Raw genomic sequence first — 23,381 nt, 5'->3', positions numbered from 1 at the left:
TCCGCCGCTCTCCTGTCCCCCCTGCCCTGCCCTGCGGCGGCTCTGCGGGCGCTGCCCGCTGCGGCGAGGCGAGGGCAGCCCCCGCCGGCGGCTCGGCCACGGTCACGGCCACCCGCCCCTGCCCGCTGCCTCCTGCCCCGACCCCTGCCAGCCCCCTCCGTCCGGACGAGCCCCCAGCTCCCCTCCCGGAGCCCTCGCCGGGCAGTGGGCACCTCTGGGGACAAAGGTGGCAGGTTGGGGACCGGGGCAAGGGGTGCCAGCCGTGCCCCTGGCGGGGGGAGCAGCGGAGAGGAGGGGGCAGCGCTCCGCAGTCCCCAGCAATGAATAATGCGATGAGTGGGAGAGGGGGGAGCGCTGGGGGTTCCGGGCTGCAGCCCCCGCTGTCGCAGCCCCCCCAGCCCAAAAATAGAAGGAAAGGCGGAAAATTCGCCGGAGCGTTGTGGAAGGGGGGGGAGCGGCGAGGCTGCAGGGAGGGGGAGCGGGGGGCACTCCAGCCCCGGGGGAAGGTGCGGAGACACCGGGCGTCCCGGGGATGCTCCCCCCGCGCCGCCCGCACTTACCCGCGGGCAGTGCCAAGTTGGCGGCGCCGCCGGCCCCGTCTCCGCCCGGTGCCGGGAGCCGCGATCCGCCCCCGGCCCGGGGGCGCGGGCAGCCCGGGGGGGGCCCTGCGGCGTGCGGCGGGGGCGGCCCCGGCCCCCCCAGCCCCGGCCCGGCCCGGGAGCCGAGCGAGCCGCAGCCGGGCGGGACCCGCCGCGCTCCGCGCACCGCAGCCGCGGCGAGGAGGAGGAGGAGGAGGAAGAGGTGGAGAAGGGGGAGGAGGAGGGGGAAAAGGGGGAGGAGGAGGAGGGCCGGGGCCGGGGAAGTTTTGCATGAAGAGGAGCTGGGAAGCCCGCCGCCGGCTTTGCCAGCCTCTTAAAGCCCTAGCGCAGCGCGGGGACCCCCGCCCCGGCGGGCCCCCGGCTCCTGGAGGAAGGGTCTCCCCGCCAGGCTGCTGAGGGTCTCCGGCTCCCTGCAGCGACAGCCATCCTCCAATTCCCTTTTCCAGGTGGGAGCAGCTCCCGCAAGCAGCGAAGAGGGAGGATGCTGTCACCCCAAGCCTTTGCCCTTCTCCCTCCCATAAAACGCTGCCAACCCCCCGCCCCGCGGAGCTCGGCTCCTGGCTCGCCTGCTTTCCCCGTCAATCCCCCCCGCCGGGCCCCGCGGCTCCGAGGAGCCCGTCGTGCCGTGTCGATTCATTAATCCAGAGAAAACACAACCCCCCGGTAATGGCCATTGACACATTAACTGCTGCGATCCATCACGGTAATGACACGGTGGTGATTGCTCGGTCACCGGAGCAATTAGGGCACACCCCGGCGCTCACCTGCGGGCACGCGGGGATGCAGAGCTCCCAGCCCCTCCTGCGGGGACCCATCCGCACACACCAAGCGGGATCTGGCTGTGGGCAGGGGGCTCTGCCCCCTCCCAGCACCAAAGAACCGAGCACGAACCACAAACACGCAATTCCAGCCTCATCTTCCCTGAGGGGTGACTCGTGCTGCTCATTTGAAACAGCGAAATCCCAGCCCCGGTGAGGTTCAGCCAGGGCCCAGGCGGGCTGGTTGACCTCAGTTAAGGCTCCTTTTCACCCAAATCCTGGTTAGGAAGGTGGAGAGGAGCCGGTTTTGCCGAAGCACTCGGGATTGCCCAGCTCCAGTGCTTGGATTTGAAAGAGCCCTGGCCTCCCCAGTGAGATGCAGCTCCTGAAAAGCTGCCCAGCCACCCTCCTGCCACTGGAATATTCCCGTGGATCCAGGTGCTCACAGGATGCTGCCCAGAGCTGCAGAGCCACCAGGCTGTTGCAGTAGTTTTGTTTACAGCAGGAACAAGTGTGGTGTTTGCTGTTACTCTGCTCTAGTGGGACAGAGGGGGGTGCACAGCCCCACCACCCCCTTGTGAACATCCTCAGCCCTGGCAGTGCTGATGCCAAGAGTTGAACCCAAAGGAAATCTGCACTGTGCTCAATGGGGAGGGGACATAAAAACCAAACCTCTGGGAGGACAGGACCCCCTGCCTGCCCCAAGTCAGGGCTGAGGGGACTCCAGACACCACAGGATAAGCCAGGCACAAATCCCTTGCCAAAAGTAGCTTTTAGAGGCACCCTAATGTCAAAGTCCCTGCCCCAAATCGGGTGAAGCCCTCAGCTCCTGGGGATTTCTAAGACATGTGTTTGCCTTCACGGAGAAACAAGGGTGCTCTGCTCACAGCCTGGGTCATGAGGACTCCAGGCCACCCTGTTCTGGTCTTCCCAGGTCCCAAAGAATCCCTGGGGGAAGGTGTTTGGGATAAATTGTGGAGAATTTTGGCCGAAGCACCACCTGAACTGCTCTGGCAGCCAGCTCATTCAGGAGCGCCTCACTGCTGCCCTGGCTCCAGCAGAAAATCACAACCCAACTCTCCCAAAGATTCAACCCCCTGAATCCCAGGGACTGCAGGATGCTCTTCCCACCACGGCTGAGCTGGCAGTGCCTCTCTTCTCCTCTCCAAGCCTCACGGCCTGCACGTCTCCCCTGCTCACAGCCTCTGCCAGCCAGAACCCAAAATACCAGCACAGCGCTCGCTCGTGTCACCACCAGCAACGTCAGAGCCCAATTAACATTTGGAAATCCAGCTGAGGCCAATGATTCCCCCAGCACAACGGGAAAGGCCACGGCGTGGGGCTGAGAGGGTGGGAGGCACCCCGGTGATTCCAGGGGTGCAGCTCTCCTGTGGGGTTACCCTGAGAGCAGCTCTGCAAACCCCACAGAGGTCTCTGCAAGGGCTCCTGCTCAGTGCCGGGGTCAGAGCTGATCAGATCCTCCAGGAGAGCTCGATGCCATCAGCAAATGGACACGGAGGAGTCCGCCAGGATCGATATCAGCTCTGCAGGCACAGAGCCAGAGGAGCTCAGCGAGTTCCTCGTCCCGAGGGCAGGGCTGGGGCCCGAGCCTGTTCCCAGCTCCCTGCTCCTGTTCATCCAGGCTGCCCCAGCACCTCCAGGGCCCCCAGCAGCCTCTCCCTGAACTCTCAGTCTCACAGGATCCATGCAGGAGGCTCTGGGTCCCTGACCCTACTCATCCCACAGCTGTCCCCAGGCAGGGACAGCTCTGGGCTCACAGCTCCTGGCCCCCAGCCAGCCAGGAAGGTCACTGTGTCCACTGCTGAGGCCACCAAGCGCCATCCAGGAGACACAACTGCTTGCAATTTGATTTTTTTTTTTTTTTTAATATAGGAAAACTTGAAACCACATCTTATGGACTGGACATTCCGACTCAGCTCTGCAAAAGGGCTTTGAATAATTTATGGCCGAGCCACCACCTCCTCCTTCCTCCTCATGGGTCACTCCTGTCAAAGAGATGGAGGCTCAGGAATCACACCCAGCCCTTTTCATCTGGGGGCCGCATTGCCAGTGCCTGCAATTGCCTTGGGTGTGAATTCCCTCCTGGATAGAAGAGTGAGGAAAATAAATCTTTAATTCAAAGTGAAATATTAATAGAACTGTAATTAGCTGTAATATCTACACAATTAAAAAGCAGGAGGCCCAGCAAGAGCTATTTTTGTGTGTATTTAAAGAAAAATAAGTTTGCAGGGTAAGGGGTGGGGGTGGCTGGGGATGCTTTTCTGGTGTCCCAATTGTCTGAGGGAGAAACGTGGCTGGGAGGAGCAGCAGCACAGGGACACGGGTGCTGTGGAACAGGAAGAAATAAAAGGACAGGCCAGAAGAAAAGAGCAGAGGAAGGATTTGAGGAGGAAAAGAAAGAAAGAAGAGCCATGATGACACTTTTGTCCTGCTCCTCAGGGATTTTGTAGCAAAGGGAAGATTTTCAGTGACGTCAGGCAGAGCCGAGCCGTAGCAAGAGGACAGGGATGGGAAAAGTGTCTGTGGAAGTTGGCAGGGAATGAGTGGGGTGACCCTGGCTCAGCCCACAGACATTTTCCAGCAGGAATTGCACGAGCTGCTTGCAAAAAGCCATCAGCTCACCCTGAGCTGGGCAGTCACCCGAGGGACAAACAAAACTGCAAAACAAAACCAACAGAATAACTCAGCTCGGCCCCTCCAAAAACACCTAAATAATAGGCCAAGGAGGAAAAAAAAAAAAAAAAAATAAATAAAAAGGCAGCCCTGGATTTCTTTCCTGAAGAAAGAGACTCCCACACAGCCCCAGCACATGAAGGTGGGTAATAGATCTGGATCTTTCCAGAGCAGGAACAGCACTGCCTGTGCTCGCATGGGCTTGACATTCACACATCGGGTCCGTGCCTCTCTCGAGGAGTGGGGATAATGGGATGCCGAATGTCAGACCACTTAAATATATATAAAACTCATTATACGCCTCATGACTAACAGATCTTGATGGGAAAAGTTGCATTTTAAAGAAATGCGGGGAAAAAAAAAAAAAAAAGAAAAAGCCCATCCGGGCTTGCGGGGAGGAATCAGCAATGAGCGAGGGATGATTCGGCTGCAGGCTGGGAGTGATGACAACTCCTCCTCCTCCTCCTCGTGAGGAAGGCTTCTGTACCTGTGCCAGCTCCCTGGCAGCCTTTCACCTACTTTGGGGGCTGTCAAGCTCCCACCAGAGGCTTTCCTGCAGCCCAGGGTCCTGCCAGGCACCCGCAGCCCCCAGCTGATGTGGGACCCCAGAGAAACCCCAGGTGGTCCCAAGGAACCAGCCCTGCCTCTCAGAGGCCACCAAGGGGACATTTCTGGGCTTCTGGGCTTTTCCCCCAGGGCAGCAACGAGGGGATGGAGTGCACTGGGGAGCTGCCATCGAGGCAATGCCTCTCTCTCCAAGCCTCCTCTTGCTGCAGCCTCAGGGCCTCTTCTTGGGGGGTTATTCCTCTTTCTTGGGTGTATCCAGCCTAAAAATCCCCCTCTGTACCTCCCTGCTGCCGTGACACGAGGACAAAGAGCCCGTGCCTGGCTATGGGAGCTGAAGTCGGGCAGCACCATCTCTCTTCTCCTCGACAACAGTTCCACCTAATGGCGAGAGAGCTGCTGAGGAGAACAGCCAGCCCAAGCCAGACCCACACGGGGACACCCCCAGGAGCAGAGCAGAGGCCAGCACAGCTCAGCACAGCGATGCCCCCTGCCAGCCTCAGCCCCCAGGAAAGAAAAGCTGCTGCTTTGCCCCTGGACTGACCCCGTGAGGTGGTTCCAGCATCTCCAAAAATGGGGAGTTCTGTCAGCTCCATGCTCTGGGCCATGTCCTGCCTCCCTCCTGCAGCTGCTGCTCCAGCATGGGGAAGGAACAGGGATCTGGGAGCCTTGGAGCCCAGCCCTGCACCCCACTCTGCTGCTCACGGGAGAACACGAGGGCTGCTGGATGTGCCCTCCAGTCTGATCCACTCAGTGCAACTGGTGAACAGCTCCCATCCCAGTTAGAAGCTGTTGCTTTACAGAAAAGGAGGGAAGGGCTCAGGCCCAGGGATGTGCTGAGTGGCCAGAGGTTATTTTGGGCAGTGATTACTCCAAATTTGGGGTTTAAACAATACAGAAACATGAAAAGCTGAGGCACAATGTTCTCCTGGAAATCCCTCGTCCTGCACCATCAGCAGCTTTTTGTGCTGATGCTTCAGAGAGAGCAGGACCTGCCTCCAAACCAGCACCCAGGTCCCAGTGGTGCCACCCTGCTCCTATGAACCAACCTTCCTGTTCTGCCACCAATTTTGTTTTTAAAGCCAGAGATGTCCCCCTGTCTCCAGTGCAACACCCCAAAGGTACAACCCTGTCCCTCAAACCTGGCATTGGGAAAGGAAAGAGGGACAGACAGCTCTGTCTGCATTTCCATTTCAGTGCAGGAGGGGTTTTTTATCCACCCACAGGGATCATGAGCAGCTGGAAATGTTTTCTTTAAATCTCAAAAAAAGAGGGAGAATAGGGAAGGAGAGAGAACATTTGCTGATAAAATTAACTGTGACGGCCAGGCAGCACACACTCCCTCTGCACCCACAGGACAATTAGAGGAAAATCTTTACACCTTAACTAACACGGAAGGCAGGGATGGCATGGACAACAACCCCCTCGTTTTTCCCTACCAGCCATGCTGGAGCAAGGTGGCAACAGCACCTGGGATGCAGGACATGGGCAGGGGACAGGGCAGAAGGGAGAGGAGAGCAGCAGCACCGGCTCTGGTGAGGAACTGGGACTGGAAAGCCACGGGATGCTGGGTGGGTCCAGCACCAGCATCTCCAGCACCCATCCAGGCATAAGGAGGTAGGGGAAAGCAGGGAAGGGCTCCATTCCTTGCTTGTCCCCTCCAGGTGTCCAGGGAAGCTGCTGTACCCCCCTCACACACCTCCAGACTGGCAGCTGAGCACCCGTCCCACACCCAACCCATGCCAATACTGCCCCGTTCACTCTGCGTGCACCAACCTGCTCTGCCGGAGAACAAACTGCCCCAAACCGGGATGGATTTGCACCAGAGGCTCCTCCAGCACGCCCTGATTGCTGCTGTGGTGGGCAGTGAGGGGCACACCTCGCCCAGCACCCAGGGAAAGGAACCTGAGGCAAAGCCCAGCGGTGCCAGCGCAGCCTCCAGCCCGGAGCTGACCCCGGCGAGCAGCACCCGTCTTCTCCTCCCAACTTCTCCATAATTCATGCAACAACCTCCTGAAAGAAATATCCTCCTCGGACATAAAATATTCATGGCCTCATCCTTGCAAGGAAACACTGTCTTCCTTGGAGTGCTACCAAGCAGCCGAGGCCAGCACGGATTTGCCTTTGCAGGAGTAATTATGTTGGTCATCGATTGGTGCCGCAGTGAGGGGCTGTGCTGGGAGGGGCCCCCAGCCAGTGCTGGGGTGACACCCCCCCCTTCCCATGCCAGAAAGTGGCTTTTGGGAAAGTCACAAAAAGGTTTAGAGAGAGGGAGGAAGGATCCCACACTGTGCAGCAGCATCCCAAGAGGTTCCCCATCCTCCTGGCCGCATCTCTGCGGCAGCAAAGTCGTCCCAGGAGGGAGCAGCTCCCCCAGCACCATCCTGGATCCCATCCAAATCCATCCCAGTCACATCCACCACCCCTCACACACCACAGGGTCATGCACCTGCCAGCAGCCACCCCCCAAACCCCTCCAGTCCCCCCAGCTCCTTTCTGCTCCCAGTTTGGATGTTGCAAATCCATTCAGAGCTCCTTCCTATCACCCTGCTTTTGCAGAGCTCAGCAGAGGCTCCAGCCCCACTTCACTGCACAATATTCAAACCCTTTATTATTATAATTGGGGTTTTTTTTTCTTTTTCTCTCTCCCACAGCTCCCCAAGCCCCAGGCAAAGGGTTCCAGAGGTTCTCCTGTGCACTGGAGACAGCACAGTCCAACAAACCCCTGATCCTTGGGACAAGGGGAGAGGGAAGTGAATGCATCACTCAGCTCCAAGGGGGCTCAGCAGTGAGGAAGAAGAGGAGGGGGCTGGGGCTGTGGGTGCCAGGGGCAGAGAGCACCCCAGCAGTGCTCTGGGAGATCATGTTTGGGGGAAAGGGGCACTCAGCACGGGGTGGTGGTGAAACACAATCAGGAGCAGCCAGAATTGGGGTCACTGCCTGCAGCTGCTGTTGGGGAAAAGTGGTGTTCTAGGGGTGCTGTTTAGGGTGAGCTTAGGGTTGGAGTGAGGGCTGCTGCACCTGTTCCCTAACCCTACCTGGCACCCTCTGTCCTTTGCACCCCTAACCCTCAGTGTCAGCTCTCCACCTGTCAAGGCCCCCCTTCACTGCCCCTCAGCCCACAATGTCTGTGTGTCACCCCAAGCCCCCCGACATTGTCCCTTGGCCCCCTAACCTCCACTGTGCACTCTCCCTCCCCTAACCTCACTCTTTTTAGGGTGACATTAGGGGCAGCAGTGCCTTCCTGTGGAAGCCACACTCATTGCAGCCATGCAGCAGAAGGGACCTGGCACAGGGCATCCCTGCAGCCCAGGGGATGGGGAGAAGGTGTCTGGAGCAATGATTATCCTAAATACACATACACACACATACACACACACACACACACACACACACACACGGCTGCAGCGGGGACTGTCCCCTACAATCCCCAGGTCTGGCACAACCTGAGCAAGCAGCTCCTGTGCATCAGCCTCCCACCAGCTCGTGCAGCAGGTGAAACACAGGTTACACCTCCAGAGCCCCCTCAGGACCCTTCCCTAAATCTCCAGGGCAGATCCCTGCTCCAGCCTCTTCCACGGGTGCTGGGGAGCAGAGACCCTCCAAGAAGCCCCATCCTTCTATTTAAGGGCGGCGTGGGTGCCGGGGTGGGCTCATTCGGGGGTGTTCTCTCCCACCCCCACAGGGACTCTGGGACCGCTCGTCAGGGATGGGAACAGTGCTGTCCTCCCCCAGCTCCGAGTCACGGGGAGCCGCCCCCCAGCCTGCAGCCGCCGTGTCGTGACGCTCCCCTCGAGGGGAGCCACGCGTGCGGCTCCGCTCCCACACACGGAGGAGCAGTTGCCAAGGAAGCCGTTCCCCGGGCCCAGAGCTGGCTTGGAAGGTGGGTGACAGCCTGGCAAAGTCCCACCTGGCTGTTCTCATGATGGATGGGGGTTACCAGGGCATGGCAGCACGTGAGGGACACCCTGCTCCTCAGTGAAGCCTTGAAGGTGATTTTCCTGGGCAGGGGCCATGGGGATTATCACAGCCCGCTCCCTGCTCCGTGGGTTTGGGGGCATGGAGGGCTGGGGGGCTCAGCCCCATGGTGGCTTCCAGCCTCACAGACCCCTGAGCCCCTTGGCGCCCCCACAGCCCCCCTGCCAGCCTGTCCCTGCCATTTGAAAGATGAGCCCCTGGCAGAGCCGGGCCAGGCAGCGAGTAACCGGAGCCGGGAAGGAGCGGTGACCCCCGGCCCGTCCCGTTATAGCCGGCCCTAATCCCGGCCCGGCTGGGTGTCACATTCCCCCGGGAACGGGAGAGCTGCAGGGACACGCCATGTGCCTGGGGGTCCCCTGATAGGGACAAACCCGCTCTCCCTGAGCTCTGGGGACAAAGAGGACGGCTCAGCCCTGCAGCCAGGTCACCAGCACCCCTCGAGGGTCCCTCCCCAGGGGACCGAACACCCCCCCGCGGGCTCTGCGCCTCTCAGCCCTGCCCGGCCCCACTTTGCCCCCAGCCCATCCAGCACCGTGCTGCTGCCGGTGAGGGATGCTGGGACTCATCCGGGGCGGCGGGGGCAGCACGCGGAGCCCTCCCTCCATCCCGCTCCGCAGCCGGAGCCTCTCCCCGTTAGGTGGCAGCAGGAAACCGCAGCGTTGGCTTTTCCGACCTAAATTATTCCATAATTCTGTGATTCTGGCTACGTGGGAGCGCGTCCCCCGCAGGGAAACCTGCCGGTTCCATCCGAGGACGCTCCATCCCGCCCTGCCGCCTCGGGTCATTCACTGGCCATTAGGTGACCCTGTGCCCGCCCTGACCCATGTCCTCCCAAAGCCCTTTGGTCAAACCCCCAGGCCATGGAGGGGACACGAGCAGGGCTGCTCTGGCTCCCTCTCCCTCCCTTTCACCAGCAGCCAGCTTGGCCCCATTCCCCGTCCCGTCACCTCCGGCATCGCCTCCCGCTCTCATTCCTCTGTGTCACCCCGCGCCCCCTGTGTCTCCGGAGCCGGGACTCTGCCAGCAGCTGAGTCACCCCGGTGACCAGCACCTGAGTCACCGGGACCAGGGAAGTTCCCGGTCCTCGATGCTTTTCCAACCAGAGCTGAGTAAATGGGAAAGTGTCAAGGAATTTGGCTGGGGAAAGTGTTTTCTTGGAGCCCCGTGTGCATCCCCTTTGCCACAGTGGACTCAGAGCTGGCCAGGGAGTGGGGGGCTCCTTCCCTATCATACGGAGAGATTCCAGGGCATGGAGGAGTAGGAAAGGCTGGGAAAATCAGGAAAAACATCCCTGTCCTTGCACTGCGTGTCCTCCAGTCCCCTGCAAGTGCCTTGCAGTGCCTCCCCCCACCCCTCCTTGGATGCTGCCGGCAGCCGCCACCTCCTTCGCCGCCCTGATCAGATTTGATGTGCAATAAAATTCCTTTATTAAAAAAATACCAGGCGGCCAGACCACACTGTGAGCCCGCCAGAGAGCCCTCGACTAATGACCCCTCGCATTCCCCTCCACCGCGTCCCTGTTAATGATTTACAGAGGCTCCTCTCCAGCCTCTCCCCTCCCTCCTCCCCACCATCGGCACCTCCAGGCCAGAGCTCAGGGAAGGGGCTCCAGGGAGCCCCCGCAGGGATTTTCTCACCCCTGGCACATTCCCTGCCTGGGGACACCAGCGGCGAGGAAGTTGCCACCACCCCCAGCATGGCTCAGCCGCATCCTCGCACAGGCGAGCGGCACACGGCGCCATTCCTGGTGCTGCCCTGAGTGCTGCCACCTCCTTCCTGCCAGGCGGGACCCCGGCTGGGCTGGCAGCCTCCCCCCACCCACCTGAGCCCCAGCACGCTCGGTGCACATGTGCCGGAGTGTGGGGGGAGCCGGGAGCGGGGCCAGGGCTGCCCCCCGCAGCAGCCCCAGGCTTTGTGCGCCCGGCACGCAGCCCCGAGGAGGTTTCATGTTACTGGGAAACTGGGATGGCGGGATGTTCCCGGGGCAGCCCCGCAGACAAAAGGCCATTGTGCGGCCGCGCAGCGATGGCTGCAGCCCCGGAGCATCCCGCTCCCTGCCAGAGCCAGCAGCCACCCCAGGCCCAGGAGGTGGCACAGCCGGCGTTGGAGGAGCACAGAGCACCCGCCAGGGGCCTGAGCAGCTCCCCAAAACTCAAGGGATGCTCCAGCATAGAGCGCCCAAGTCGGAGCACCCCACACACGGCCCGTTGCCCATCCCCATCCCACCAGCAGCAGCACCCAAAATGCATCCTCTCCATCCCAGGGGACAAGAGTGGCACTAAACCAGACCCTGCTGGCACCGAGTAGGGGTGACGGGCAGGGACATGTCCCCACAGGTCAGGACGTGCAGGTGAGGGGTGGCTGAGCCTGAGCCGCTTTCCAGCCCCACCGGCTGATCCTGCTCGCCCTGCGGCCGCCATGGATCAGCCTGTGCTGTCTCAGAATCATCAGGGTACAGGGAGTTATTTATGTGCATTTCCCTGTGCGGGGGCTGTGCTTATTGCAGCCCCAAGCACTCCGGAGCCCAGGGAAGGGAGAACCTCCCAATCCTTCCCTGCTCCCACCGCCACCAAATTCTCCTCTGAACCCCCAGCTCCTGCCGCGCCCCATCAACTGCTGTTCCAGAGGCTCTGCAGGTGACAATGACACCCGCTCGTAATTAGCCAGGTGGCCGTTCTAATCACCCAACAACCTGAGCTGACTCAGAGGATCGGGTTTCCCCTTTCCCAGGGAAATTAGCAGGAATTAGGAGCACAAATCCCAAACGGAGCTTTGCGGGGCTCGGTGGCAGTGCCAGGACGCAGGGTAGGGCAGGATAAAATGTGTGCCACTCAGGGCCACCGTCTGGTCCCCCGTGTCCCACCTGGGTGCTTTTGGGGACACCTGATCCGCACCTGCGGTTCTGAGGAGTCCGGGGAGCTGGGGGTGATTTCAAGCACCTTTTTTTCAGGGCACTTTCCAGAGGTGCAGCTTTTCCCGGGCACTGGGCACCCGTTTCACCATCAGCGCTCCTCTGGGGCCTGATATATTGGCTAAATAAATCGAGATAGGAACTAAATCGTGTGTGCACGCCCCATTTGCACCTCCTCGTGCACCCCACGGGGCTGGCCTGGGGCTGCGTCCTGCAAACCCCGGGCTCAAATCGGCGGTTTAAGCCTGTAAGTTATCAGGTGATTTAGGAATTTGTCCCCAGAATGGGGCTGCCGGAAAACGCTGCCCTGGTGAGAGCTTAATCTGCTCCAGGGGTGAGAAGGAGGAAGGAGCCATTTAATCAAATTAACAGGCCTGGTTTGGGGTGGGTCCGGGGCTGTTTGGCCGCATGGGGCTTCATCAATGGGGCCATCGGGGAAACAAAGCCGGGAGGGGAAACAAAGGCCACGTCCCTGTCCCTGTCCTCCCGCGCCATGGCCGGCCAGCCCTGCGAGCACCCGGACCGGGACATCCCCGTTCGCATCCCGGGGGGGGGGGGGTCCCAGCGGGTTCGGCCTCCGGGACACCGGGGCTGCGCGGCTCCGTGCGATGCCACCCGGCACGGCACCCGCGGGGCCCCGCGTTGGGCTCAGCTGCCATGGGGGGGAATAATAAATCATTTGTTCCCCTGTTTCAAGCCATTTTCAGCTTCCTCTCTTGCTGCAGAACTCAACCGCGGGATGGGGGAGCTTGCACAGCCCTGCCCCCAAACCCACTCGGCCGCGGGCTGTAAATCAGGAACCCAAGTGCAGAAACAAAAGTGAAAATGTTCGTTCCGGAGTGCAGCCCTGGGCTCTGCTCCAGCCCAGTTTTTTCGCTGTTTTGCCCTCCTTGCACGTGGCTGTCTGTCCGTACCTGCCTGCTAGGCCATCTCCCCACCTCCCTCTAGTTCTGGGGCACCCCTGCAGCTCTGTTTAAAGAACAAGTGGTCACCCCACGGGTGAACCCGGTGTGGGGAGACTCCAGCGTGGGCTCAGAGAGTGGGGAGCTGCCAAAACTTTGAGGGATTAAAGCAGAGCAGCCCCGGTGGTTTGCAGGACTCGGCTGCTGCCATTCACGGGCAGTGCACAGTAAATAACGAGGGATATTAATAACAATGAGCCTCTGCCAGAACACAAACCAAGTTCCTCATTGGGCTCACGGCAAAGGGGAAGCCTGAGCAGCAGCGTTGGGGTAAAAAGCACTCTGGCACATCCAAACCCAGGCAGGGCTGCCTGCAGGTGGAGAAACGCTAATTTTAGCCCAAAAAATGGGTACTTGGGGTCTGTAAACAACCCCTGGCTGGACACAAGGCCCTGAGATGGGGGAGACCCAACAGAGCTTGGATCAGGGTGCAGGCAGGCTGTGCCTGCTCTTCCTGCAGCTGTTTGGGAACAGGAACCCTCTTGCTGGAGGGTTCTCCCCCATCTTAGTTTCATTTTTTTTATTGTGAGAAATGGACACTGCTCTGATTGTGTTTTAGGCAGGGGAATTTGTAGGGGATTTGAAAAATCCAAATAACAGTTAGCAGAAACAAGTGCCCCAAGCCTGGCTGGGTCTGGTTTGTTTTTCTTCACAAACATTCCCTGCCAGAGCAGTTTTGCACAGGCAGATATTGATTCTTTCACATTTCATCTTTTTAAGGGTCTCCTTTTTTTTTTAATCTTTAAATAAAAACTTTTCTGTAACTGAAACTTAAATCCAGCAGTCTGAAGTTCAGATCTTCACTTCAAAGTTCAACCTTTAGAGTCAGCATGGTCAAAAGCACCAAAATCAGAGTTTCCATGAGATTTGTGATTGTTGTTTTCTCAGGAGTTTGCAGAAATTTTGCACAACGGGATGCTGAGCTTGGATTTCCCAGTCTCCCATCAAGGAAAAGCACCACAAGATCCCAAACGCTCAACTTGTGTTAGAGACTGCCCTGACCCAGAGGGGACCTGAGTTTTGGGGTACCTCACTGGAGAGCTGATCTCAGCTGACTCCAGACTGACCCAAACCCCTTCCAAATCAACCAGAGGAATTCTGAATGAAGCTCTTCACTGCTGACTGAGCTCAGCAGCTGCCTAAAGCCCAGGAGAGCCTCGGGGCCACCCACGAGCCCCCAAACCCCTCTGTGCACCGAGCAGAACCTGCCCCACAGCAGCCTCCCCTTCCGGCAGTGCTGCTGCAGTAACACATTAATTAATATCACACTTTTAATTAATATCACAGCACCATCCAGGCGGCTCTGGGGGCCCCGGGGAGGAAGCCCCCACTGCTGGTGCCTCCACATGGGGACCAGAAGCTTTCGTGGGGGTTGACCTGGTGAGGAGGCAACAAAACAGAAGGAGCATCGTGCTCTGACTATCGGCACATGGTGACTGCCCCCACAGGGACACCAAACCCCCCAGGCCAGCCCAAAATACGGAGAGGGGAGAGCCGCGGGTGTTCCCATGGGGGATCACCCATAGTGGGGTCACCCCCCCCGGTAATGCCGCAGCCGGGAGCATTCCCAGAGCGGGAGGACGAGGGTGTCTCAATCCTCTCCGGCCTCCCAAGGGGACGCTCCATCCGGCTCCGGGGACCCTCGGGCGGGCAGGGCCAGGGGCGCAGCCGCCGCCGCAGCCCTTTGAACGGCCCTATCGCTCCCGGCCGCGCCGCCCCGCGCCGCCCCCGCCGTGATGCGGCCCCGGCTCCGCCTCCCCCGCTCCGCCGGCGCTGGGAGCTCCCTTCGCCTGTTTGCCCTTATTTAATTTCGAGTGTGATTTTGCTATTTTTAGCAGCTGGATCCCCTCCAGTAAGGCTAGGAGCTCGCTCCGGTTTTTTTTTTCCCCCCCTCTCCCCCCTTTCCCCCCCCTCCTATTTTATTTTTTTTCCCCTCGTTCCCTGCAAATGATTTTGACCCAGCTTCCTTCCTCCTGGAGCAATTTTTTTTTCTCTCTCTCTCTCTTTATTATTTATATAAATACGCGGGGCCTGGCGGGGCCGGGGATGCGGGGCTGAGCCGCAGCCTCTCTCTTCTCCTTGCAGATCCGCAGTCGCCGCGGGCGGGGGGTCCCTTCGCTCCGCAACACAGACCCGCCGGGAAAAACAAAACCATCGAGCCGCCCCCAGAACCCACCGCGAACGCCCGGCTCCGCGATCAAGCTGACTGTGAGTGCCACCTTCCTCTTCCTTTGCTGCGGGGGGCCGGGGCTCTGCTTCCCCTCGCCGCATGCGGGGCACGGTCGGCCCCGGCGTGTCGGGCTTTGCAGGGACGCGGCTGCGTGCGGCTCGCCGTGCTTCGCTTTATTATCGGTATTAATTATTGTTAATAGCAGCCTGATGCACCTGGCGGGCCGCGGCGGAGCCGGGGGTGGGGGGGGACGGGCGGGGGTCCCCGGAGCCGCTGCTCCCACCGCCGAGCGACTTTGCTCCACTTACTCGGCTGCGGGTGATGCAAACGCCCCGCACCGAGCCCGGGGGGCCCGCACGGCCCCGGGACGGCCCCGGGACGGCCGGCACCGTGCAAGGTGCGCGGGGCCGCGGGCGCAGCGCGGGCGGGCGAGCGGGGCCCGGCGGGGAGGCCGGGGCGGCGGGAGGTGCGCGGGGCCGCCGCGAGGCCGAGGCCGGCTCTCGGGGAACGAGCACACGCGGCTCGGCGAGAAGTTGCGGTGCTGGGGCTCCGCCGCCCCCCGGATGGTGCCCCCGCACCCCGCCAGTCCCGCAGCCCGCCCGCAGCGCCGGCTCCACGAGGGGTTTTATTACACCACCCCCCCCAGGACGGGGGCTTCACAAAGCCCTGATGGTGCCCTTCCTGCCTCTTTTCTTTCTCCTCCACCTCCCTCCTTCCTTTCCTTTATCACTTCCTTTTATTATGCATCCCAGGAAGGAAGGGGGGGACTTTGCTCAATGGCAGCCCCGGGGTGGGGTTCAGAGCAGCCCCACGGCGGGTCTGTGCTAAGGAGGAGCCCGCACATCCCTCCCGGCCCGCACCCCTGCCCAACAGGCTCTTCAACTTCTGCTCCACGATTCCTTCCCCTCCTCCTTCCCCATCCCTCTGCCAGGAGGTGCGGCTGGGATCCTTCTCCAGCTGCCATCAGGCTGGATTTTCTGGGCGTGAAGAGCTTTTATATATAGATATAGATATATATATATACAGATATATATATTTTTTTTTTTTTTTAATTTAAGATCTATGGCCCCCGCCTGTCTCCCCGCTTCTCCTGGGCCAGTTTGTTTAATCTAAGAGTAGGTGGCAGGAGCGGGGGATTTATGGGGTTATCAGCACAGAGCAGCATAAGCCAGCGCAGGCGGCTGGGAAGGCGAGACCAGGCCCAAGAGCAGGCGGGAGCATCGCTCCGAGGGGACAGGTTGGCCCTTGTGCAACCCAGAGGTGGCCGCTGAGGACGGCCCAGCTCACGCTGTGGAGCAGAGGGAGAGATGAGGCTGGGGGAGGAGGGCCTGGCGGCTCAGCATCCATAGGGATGGAGAGGGGAGGAGGTTTCCTTCCCCCAGCTCCCTCAGTCGACGGGCAGATGTGGCCCCTCCACCTCCAAACCGTGCAGAGATGTTCCCCCCGCCCCCGGCCGCAGGGAGCCCGGCAGCCCCTGCCCGCGTCCCCCCACTGATTCCTCCCTGCCTGGAAAGGTTTCTCCCTCAGCTGCTTCCTCTCCTCCATGGCAACCCAGCTGCTCCCTCCCTCCCTCCGTGGCTCTGATGCGTGTGAGCAGGGCCGGAGCTGCTCCCGCCATGTGCCCGGCATGGTCCCACAGGCTGGGAGCACACCCGGGGCAGGTGCTGCCGAGCCGGGGGCACTGCGGGGGGCTGGGGCTGCTCTCGGGAGTGGGGAAGGGGCTGGGATGGGAGAGAAGCATCCCCCATTTCCAGCATCCTCCTTCCCAGCCCCCTCTACCAGAGCCCCCCAAGCCCCCTGAGCTCTGGAGCCCCTGCAGAGAGCTCTGAGGTGCTGGAGGGAAGGGGTGGGATGAGGAGGGATGGGTGGGTGGGATGCACAGGGGTGGGTGGGAGGTGCATGTGCTTTCCCCAGCACCAACAACTTTGCAGTAGCAGCTCCTTTTGGGGGGGATGGGGGAAGACCCAGCGGCACCCCCGTCCCATGGAGGGTCCCCTTGGCATTCCCAGCTGGAGCTGCTGTGGGGTCTGGTCCCTCCTTCAGGGGAGGAGAGCCCAGCAGGGTGGGGGCCATGCTGGGCCCATCTGTTTCCAGCTGCAGGAGGGGGCACGGAGCAGCTCGAGGCTGCTCTGCCTCTGACAGAAATTGACTTAAAAAGAGACAAAATCCCCGTCCCAGCCCGACCAGCAGCCGGCCCTTTGCTGGCCTAAATCTAAACCATACTTCTTTCTTTTCCTAAGAGACTCCTTGAAGGGCTCTGGGATGCTGTGAGTAATATTTTCGGGGTGTTTACACTACAGCATGGTTTCTGTCTCCCAAAAAAAAAAAGACTCCGAGGGTGGTTTTTGTTGTTGTTGTTCTGCACTCATGAGTCACTTCCAGAGGGGAGCAGGAGCTGACGCCTGTTTTTTGAAAAGGCTCAGAGGTCTGAGAGTGGCTCCTCAGGCTGCATGTCCTACCCACACCCTCCCCAGTGAGGCTCAGTGTCCCAGGGGGCTCAGCACCCTCTGCCCCCACAGCCCTGCTATCCCAGCTGCTCCAACACCATCAAATCGGGACCGGTTCCTCAAAGCTGAGCATTATTATCCCAGAGTAGGAGGGTGCCTCCATCAGCACACACAGGCTGGGCACACAGCCTCAGAACTGCCTCTGTTCCTGCTGGGAAGCCTCACATCCCCACCCTGGCAGGTGTCCCCAGCATGGCTGTGGTCACCCCACCTGTGTGGGGTCACCACCAGGGCTGGGGCAGCAATCCTGCTCCTTCCCACCCCAAGTCCATCCTGCCGCCTCCTGGGCTGGCAGCCGGGCACGGAGCCACCCCCACAGCTCTGGAAAAGCAGGTTTTCCCTGTGCCCCTGGGAAGCAGCGAGGTGGCAAGGGGAAGATGGAGCCTTTTCCTTGGTGGAATTGCTCCAAGAGCAAGGGAGAGCTGCCCAGCCCTTGGGGTCATGCACAGGGGAGGTGACAGCCTGGTGTCGTCAGGTCAAGTGCCTGTCCCTAACCCCAGCTAGGCAACAGGGGCAGGGCTGTGGGACCCTGAGCCCCACTCCAGGGCCCTGGCACCCCCAGGGGGAAACCCAAAGTCCCTAATGCCACCACTCACCCTGCCTCAGCTCACCTGTGCCAGCAGCACATTTGGGATTCCAGATTAAATCTGGAGCCTCCTTCAGGAAAGGGGCCAGGCTCTGCAGGATGGGCAGGCCAAGCTGCTGCTCCCTAAAAGCCTGAGGGGACCCCAGGAGCTGGGCAGTGGCTGTGGGTGGCTGTGCCATGGGCTCGGCAGCCAGGGCATTTTGCTGCCCAGCTGATGCCAGGAGCATCCAGGGGGCATCTCCTGCCCTGGGGTGAGGGCTGGCATGGCGAGCCAGAGCCGTGCCTGACTGACCTTCCTCCCTCCCTCCCTCTCCTCCTCATCCGGCTGGGACAGACGATGAGTGAATCCAGCGCCAAATCCAGCCAGCCCCTGGCCTCCAAAGGGGAGAAAGACGTGTCGGAGAAGAGGGGCCGAGGGCGGCCCAGGAAGAAGCCGCAGGTACGTGGGGTCCCCTATGAGAAATGGGGGCCGGGCACCCCCAGGGTATGGGGCAGCAGGAAACCCCCCCCACATCTACCCCCCAGGCTGGGGACACCCTCAGTGCAGCCCTGTTACCCCTTTGGGCAGCACCTCCCCAGGGTTCACCAGCAGCAAGACCTTCCTGGGGGTCTCCAGAGCCCCCCCAAAGCTCCTGGCCCCGGCTGGGGGCTCTCCTGCCCCTCCCCAGGCACTGCTGAACCTGCCTTTGCAGACAGGCTAATTAAAGCCCCATTAGCAAAAGCTGCTCAGAGAGATAAGATGCTGCTGGAGCCTTTATAGTACCAAACCCCGCTCAGGCCCCCCCCCGAGGCAGGTGAGGTTTGTGCACAACGTTTTCCTGCAGAAAAGGTGATTTGTGGCTTCCCCAGCACTTCTTCCTCAGCTGCAGCACCAGCAGCAAGCAGGGTGTGGGCTGAGGGGCTGTGGGGATCATCCAGCTGGGCTGAGTGAGTGATGCTGGGGGTGGAAAAGGTCACCTGTGCCCAGCTGAAGGACACACGGGAGCCTGTGCCTGGTGTTTGATTGCCAATCCCAGTGTGACCAGGGCTGCCAGTACCACATGGGAGCATCCCTGCCCTGGCAGGGTCTGCAGGGACTGGAGCATCCCAGGCTGCACTGGAAGCCACTCTGGGCATGCAAACCCCCTGTGCTCTCCCTCCAGCAGGAGCCCAGCGAGGCCCCGACCCCCAAGAGACCCCGTGGACGGCCGAAGGGCAGTAAAAACAAGGCCACCCCAAAGGGCAGGGTAGGTACCTGGGACAGGGTGCTCCAGCTGGGTGCTGGTACCACAGGTCCAGTTTGAGCTCAGTTATGGACAATTTTCAGGGCAGATCTGCCTCTGAGGTGGGGATGGGGGGAGGAATCTGGCCCAAGGAGGGTGGGGGAGCTGGGGGCCACGTGTCAGCAGCAGGACACCCGAGATAAACCTGTTTGCAAAACGTGCGACTCACATCCTGCACCCACCTCGTGACTCACGGGGCATCCCAGGGCTGGGGGGGCTCGGGGGGCTGGCAGCAGCACCCCAGGAGATGCCACTGGGGTGATGAATCTGGCAGTCACGGTGGGAGGAAAGGGAACACCGCCCACCCCTGCCAGCATCCTGGGGACAGCCTGACCAAAATGCCTTTTTTTGTTGTCCTGGCTCAGAAAGCTGCAGTCACACCAGGGAGGAAACCTCGAGGGCGACCCAAAAAATCGGTGAGCAGGCTTTTCCCTTCCCCATCCACCCTGGCAGGGCACTGGGCAGTTTAGGGACACAGCAGCTCCCCAGAAAGCCCCGTGAGTGCGGGGTGGAGGCTGTCAGGTTGGAGGAGCTCAGAGCAGTTGAGCCAGTAGGACGCTGCACTGGGTGGGCTCTGAAACCTCTAGAGGTGGGGGTTTGAGGAATCCTGCCCACCCCCCCTCCCCGTGGGCCCAAGAGCAGCGCTGGCTGGCTGGTCCTGCCCTGGGGACATGCTGGCACACGCCTGCCCGGGTCCCTGCACAACATTCCTGCAGCCCACGGGTGCAGCCACCCCCTTCCTTCCCTGAGCTTCCCCTCCTCCATTCCATTTTTCCTCCTTTCCCCCTCGGTTCACAGCTCAGGCGGGTGCCAGGTACCCGGGCACTTTCATCTCCTTTCCCTGCCTGTCCCAGATTTTGCTCCTTTTCCCACTGAAATTCCTCGCAGAGCTGAGGGCTTCAGGCCAGCCAGGGCTGCAAACCCGAGGTGCCGTCCTGGGGTCCCCTGTGCCGGTGTCACAGTGCCAGGGGCTGTTTGGGGACCCCAGGCTGTGCAGCCAGTGCAGGGAGGTGTGGGAGGAGCCTGTCCCGTGCCAGCGGGGCCGTGCCGGGACACGATGTCCCGTTCTGGCAGGCGCGGTGGCGTTTTTGTGAATGGAGCGGGAGGAAGCGGGGGCTGCTGTGACTCAGGCTCACTCAGCCCTGAGTCACCGCCGCGTGCGGGGTCAGGGCCGCCCACCCCGGCCTGGGGGCTGGACAGGGACACCCGGGGCTGGACAGGGACAGCCTCGGCTGCCACCACCCCCCTGGTGGCCACTGGGGACCCGGCCGTGGCAGTCCCACGCTCAGAGGTGTTGGTGGAGATGTGGTCTCCCCTCCTCACTGTGAGCCCACCCAGGGGTTTCTCACCTGAGATTTACCTCCGAGCTGGGGTCAGGGCCAGTCCTTGACCCAGCTGAGTTTCCCTCGTTGCACAAGGGGTGTGATGTGCCTGGCCAGCCCTTGGTGCAGGGGCACTGGAGTGGGGCTGCGCTCCCTGACACCCCCCGGCCACGCTCCCTTGCCTTGCAGCAGCAGGACGAGGAGGAGGTGAACATTTCCCAGGAGTCATCCGAGGAGGAGCAGTGACACCTCCCGAACCGGCGCTACCTCATCGCCCGACGGCCCCGCAGCGGCCGGGGGAGAGGGGTGGGGAGAGACCCACTGTGCCGCCCTGGCTTCCTCCTCCTCCTCCTCCCTCCTCCGCTCCCTCCTCACCCTCAGACAACGGCAGCACTGGAAAATGGCCCAACCCGGGCGGCCCCCGCAGCCCCCGCCCGGGGGGGGCACCTGCCCCAGCTCCCCCTCCCCAGCCCTGGGGTTCAGGGCACCCCACTGGAAAGGGGGATCATGGCAGAGAGCCGGGGCTGGCACCCCCCACCTTCGCTGCCCCCCATGCAGTGATCTCACCCCATCAAAGTGGGTGCTGGCTGCCCCTCCCAGCACTGGGCTCTGCCCTGGGGCCTCTGCAGGGAAGAGACAGGGGGGGCAGTGAAGGTGGGACCCCCCCCAAAATGCATTAGACCTTTGCTCTGGCCTGCTGCTACCCTGGGCAACCCCCTTGGTCCCCCCAGTCCTGGGTGACTGCACTGTGTGCGGGAGCAGCTCCCGTGGCGAGGGAGCCCATCCCCGGGGTGCCCACCCCCAGGGGTGCCAGTCCCCAGGGGTGCCCAGGCACGGCTGGCTCTGGGCAGCCCTCTCCTCATAGGTTCTGGTATATATATATATTTTTTTGTTTAGTACTTTTTTTCCTTTCATTCACAACTACCTCTGGATATTTAAGTTCCACTCTCTGAACTCACAGACGTGCTGCTGCGCTGCCAGGGCACCGTGGGCTCGGTGGTTCCTGTTTTCGGGGTGTTGCTGGGGGCTGTGGGGTATTTTTTTTTTTTTCCCCTTTTTTTTGGGCTTCATTTTTCTTTTTTTTTTTAATTGTTATTTTGAGGTCTAGTTTGCTCTGCTGCTTCAAGGGATCGAGGCTGGCAGGGCAGAGGTGTGGGAGGACCATGGGATGCTCCCCCTGCCCCTCTGCCCCGGCACGACGGCTGCAGCGGGACCGGAGGTCGGTGCCGGGCGGCCCCGGCGGGAGAGAATCGGGGTTTGGTTTGGGTTATTTTTTGGTTCACTGTTAACGACCTTTTGGGTTCCTATTTGCAGTTACTTGAATAAAACATTTTATGGATGTTTGTGATGCCTCTGTCCCGGGCCCTGGCTGGGTGGGGCAGGGCTGGCTCCTCCTGGGGCATCTCCTCCACAGGGACATCCAGCCATCCACGGGGAGAGCTGCCGATGAAAACACAAACAGGCAAAGCCCTGCTGCCCCCCAAACTCCCAGCCCCACTCAGAGCCCTGGGACCAAGGCAGAGACACGTTTATTTACCCCATCTTCCCCCAGGCATCCCGTGCCAGCAGAGCCTGCTGCTCCCTGCCAGTCTGCCAGCCCCAGTGGGCCCTCCTGGTGCTTTCCAAGGGTTTGCTGGAGCAGTTCAAGCAAAAAAAAAAAAAGGGCAAAACCAGGCACTGAGGTAGGAGATGTCCCGTCCTGGTCAGTGCTCAGAGGTGGGGCTGTGGCATCACTGTGGGCACGTCCTGCCCGTTCTGGCTGATGGAACCAGTGCTGCCCCCGTGCTCCCTTCCCTCCCGTGGGCAGGATCCGGTCCCGGGGCTCCAGGCAGAGTCAGGCTCTCCAGTCCCTGCGCGGGGGCCAAGAGGGTGAGGGTCCCCCCCAGCCGGGCACCACCTGCAACACAGAGGGACACACCTGCAGCCCAGGGCATGGCAGCGGGTGGGGAAGGCACTGCCCACGCAGCCCAACCCTCCCAAAAACCTCCGCTTTACACCCAAAGCCCCACTCCCTCGAGGTCGGACTCAGCGTTCTTGGCGGTCTTTACCAACTTCAATGATTCCCAGAGTTCCCTCGGGACAGGCACCTCACTTGCTGCTGCTGCTCCTTGAATTTTTCATGGAAAAACTGGATAAACGCCAATTCCCAGCACAGCGACCCACCTGAGCCTCCTCAGCCTCTACCAGCAGCTCCTGCTCCGACTCGGGCGGCTCCTCAGCCGGGTCATAGCTGTACATGGGCAGCAGCCGGTGCCGCAGCCGGTCGGACCTGCCGGGGGTCTCTGGTGAGCGCTGACCCCGCACCCCCGCAGCCCCCGGCCCCGCGGCCCCGCTCACCTGCGCTTCTTCTTGACGTACATCACCTGCGGGGAAAGGCATCAGCGGCGCGGGGCTCCGCGCTGGGCTCGGCGCCCCCCGGAGCCCCCCGCCCACCCACTCACCGCGGCCAGGACGGCGCCGAGGAGGGTGAGGAGGAGGAAGGGCCCCAGCACGGAGCCCACGAGCGAGTCCCCCGCCGCGCCCGGGGCCGTGGGGGCCGTGGCGTTGCTCATGGCCCAGCGCCGGCTCCTGCCCGCATCGGGGGGACGCGCCTGGCCAGCCCCACGGACGGGAGCTCTGAAAGCCACAGGCGGCCTTGGGAGTGACCCACGGCCCGGGAATGACCCGCGCCCCGGGAATTCACCGCCCGGGAGTGACCCACCGCCCGGGAATGACCAGCGCACAGGTGATAACCCACCTCCCGCCCGGTAATAACCAACTACCCGGTAATGATCCCCCGCCCGGTATCACCCCGTGGCGGCGGGGGTCACCCCGCACCCCCCTCCCTGCAGAGCCGGGGTTGGGGGGAATCCGCCTCCACCAGCGGGAGGACCGGAGGGACCCCCTCACTGCGCTGTGCCCGGGACACTCTCGGACCCCGGACCCCCACCCCAATCCCCCCCTCTTCCTCCTGGTCCGGTTCGGGATGCTCCGGGGTCCCCCCTCTTCCCCCCTCCCCCCTACTCCGGGGATCCCCGCGCGCGCGCCACGCCCCGCCCCGCCCACCTGCGCGCGCCGCCCGCACCCGG

The 23,381-nt window shown here is 61.5% G+C and overlaps 3 protein-coding genes across 8 annotated transcripts in view; 1 reads left to right on the top strand and 2 right to left on the bottom strand.

The window, feature by feature from the left end:
• The window catches only part of GRM4 (glutamate metabotropic receptor 4), a 34,256-nt gene extending 33,581 nt beyond the window's left edge, over positions 1-675 (bottom strand). For both annotated transcript variants that reach the window (XM_059867623.1, XM_059867624.1), the window contains exon 1: positions 561-675. The gene's annotated coding sequence lies outside the window, so the exon portion shown is untranslated. The remainder of the gene's footprint in view (positions 1-560) is intronic.
• A 13,511-nt stretch (positions 676-14,186) lies between these two features.
• HMGA1 (high mobility group AT-hook 1) lies at positions 14,187-21,652 on the top strand. 5 transcript variants are annotated; one of them, XM_059867692.1, is made up of 6 exons: positions 14,187-14,318; positions 14,552-14,674; positions 18,064-18,168; positions 18,872-18,955; positions 19,357-19,407; positions 20,503-21,652. In XM_059867692.1, exons 3-6 carry the CDS (start codon positions 18,067-18,069, stop codon positions 20,557-20,559), a joined length of 294 nt encoding a protein of 97 aa, XP_059723675.1. In that variant the 5' UTR covers positions 14,187-14,318; positions 14,552-14,674; positions 18,064-18,066; the 3' UTR covers positions 20,560-21,652. The 5 variants fall into 5 exon arrangements, with proteins under 5 accessions (XP_059723675.1, XP_059723677.1, XP_059723678.1 ...); XM_059867694.1 differs by having other exon boundaries at positions 14,242-14,318; positions 20,506-21,652; XM_059867695.1 differs by having other exon boundaries at positions 14,245-14,318; positions 18,875-18,955; positions 20,506-21,652.
• A 172-nt stretch (positions 21,653-21,824) lies between these two features.
• On the bottom strand, positions 21,825-23,381 carry SMIM29 (small integral membrane protein 29). The gene is made up of 5 exons (XM_059867691.1): positions 23,359-23,381; positions 22,755-22,929; positions 22,651-22,676; positions 22,477-22,582; positions 21,825-22,210 (listed from the first exon to the last, which is right to left on the bottom strand). The coding sequence occupies exons 2-5, from the start codon at positions 22,863-22,865 to the stop codon at positions 22,148-22,150; spliced, it is 306 nt and encodes a 101-aa protein (XP_059723674.1). The 5' UTR covers positions 22,866-22,929; positions 23,359-23,381; the 3' UTR covers positions 21,825-22,147.

Source organism: Haemorhous mexicanus, chromosome 25 (assembly GCF_027477595.1).
Source record: "Haemorhous mexicanus isolate bHaeMex1 chromosome 25, bHaeMex1.pri, whole genome shotgun sequence".
Taxonomy (NCBI): domain Eukaryota; kingdom Metazoa; phylum Chordata; class Aves; order Passeriformes; family Fringillidae; genus Haemorhous; species Haemorhous mexicanus.
The sequence above is the reverse complement of the archived record's forward strand: the minus strand, read 5'-3'. Positions and strand labels throughout refer to the sequence as shown.

What these genes read in the sequence shown, in the direction of transcription:
- SMIM29 (XM_059867691.1), bottom strand. Translation starts at nt 22,865, where the DNA reads ATGAGCAACGCCACGGCCCCCACGGCCCCGGGCGCGGCGGGGGACTCG. An exon ending in TACGTCAAGAAGAAGCGCAG is followed by an intron (nt 22,583 to 22,650) that starts GTGAGCGGGGCC and finishes GACCCCCGGCAG; the next exon opens with GTCCGACCGGCTGCGGCACC. An exon ending in TAGAGGCTGAGGAGGCTCAG is followed by an intron (nt 22,211 to 22,476) that starts GTGGGTCGCTGT and finishes TCTGTGTTGCAG; the next exon opens with GTGGTGCCCGGCTGGGGGGG.
- HMGA1 (XM_059867692.1), top strand. Translation starts at nt 18,067, where the DNA reads ATGAGTGAATCCAGCGCCAAATCCAGCCAGCCCCTGGCCTCCAAAGGG. An exon ending in GGCCCAGGAAGAAGCCGCAG is followed by an intron (nt 18,169 to 18,871) that starts GTACGTGGGGTC and finishes CTCTCCCTCCAG; the next exon opens with CAGGAGCCCAGCGAGGCCCC. An exon ending in GAGGGCGACCCAAAAAATCG is followed by an intron (nt 19,408 to 20,502) that starts GTGAGCAGGCTT and finishes CTTGCCTTGCAG; the next exon opens with CAGCAGGACGAGGAGGAGGT.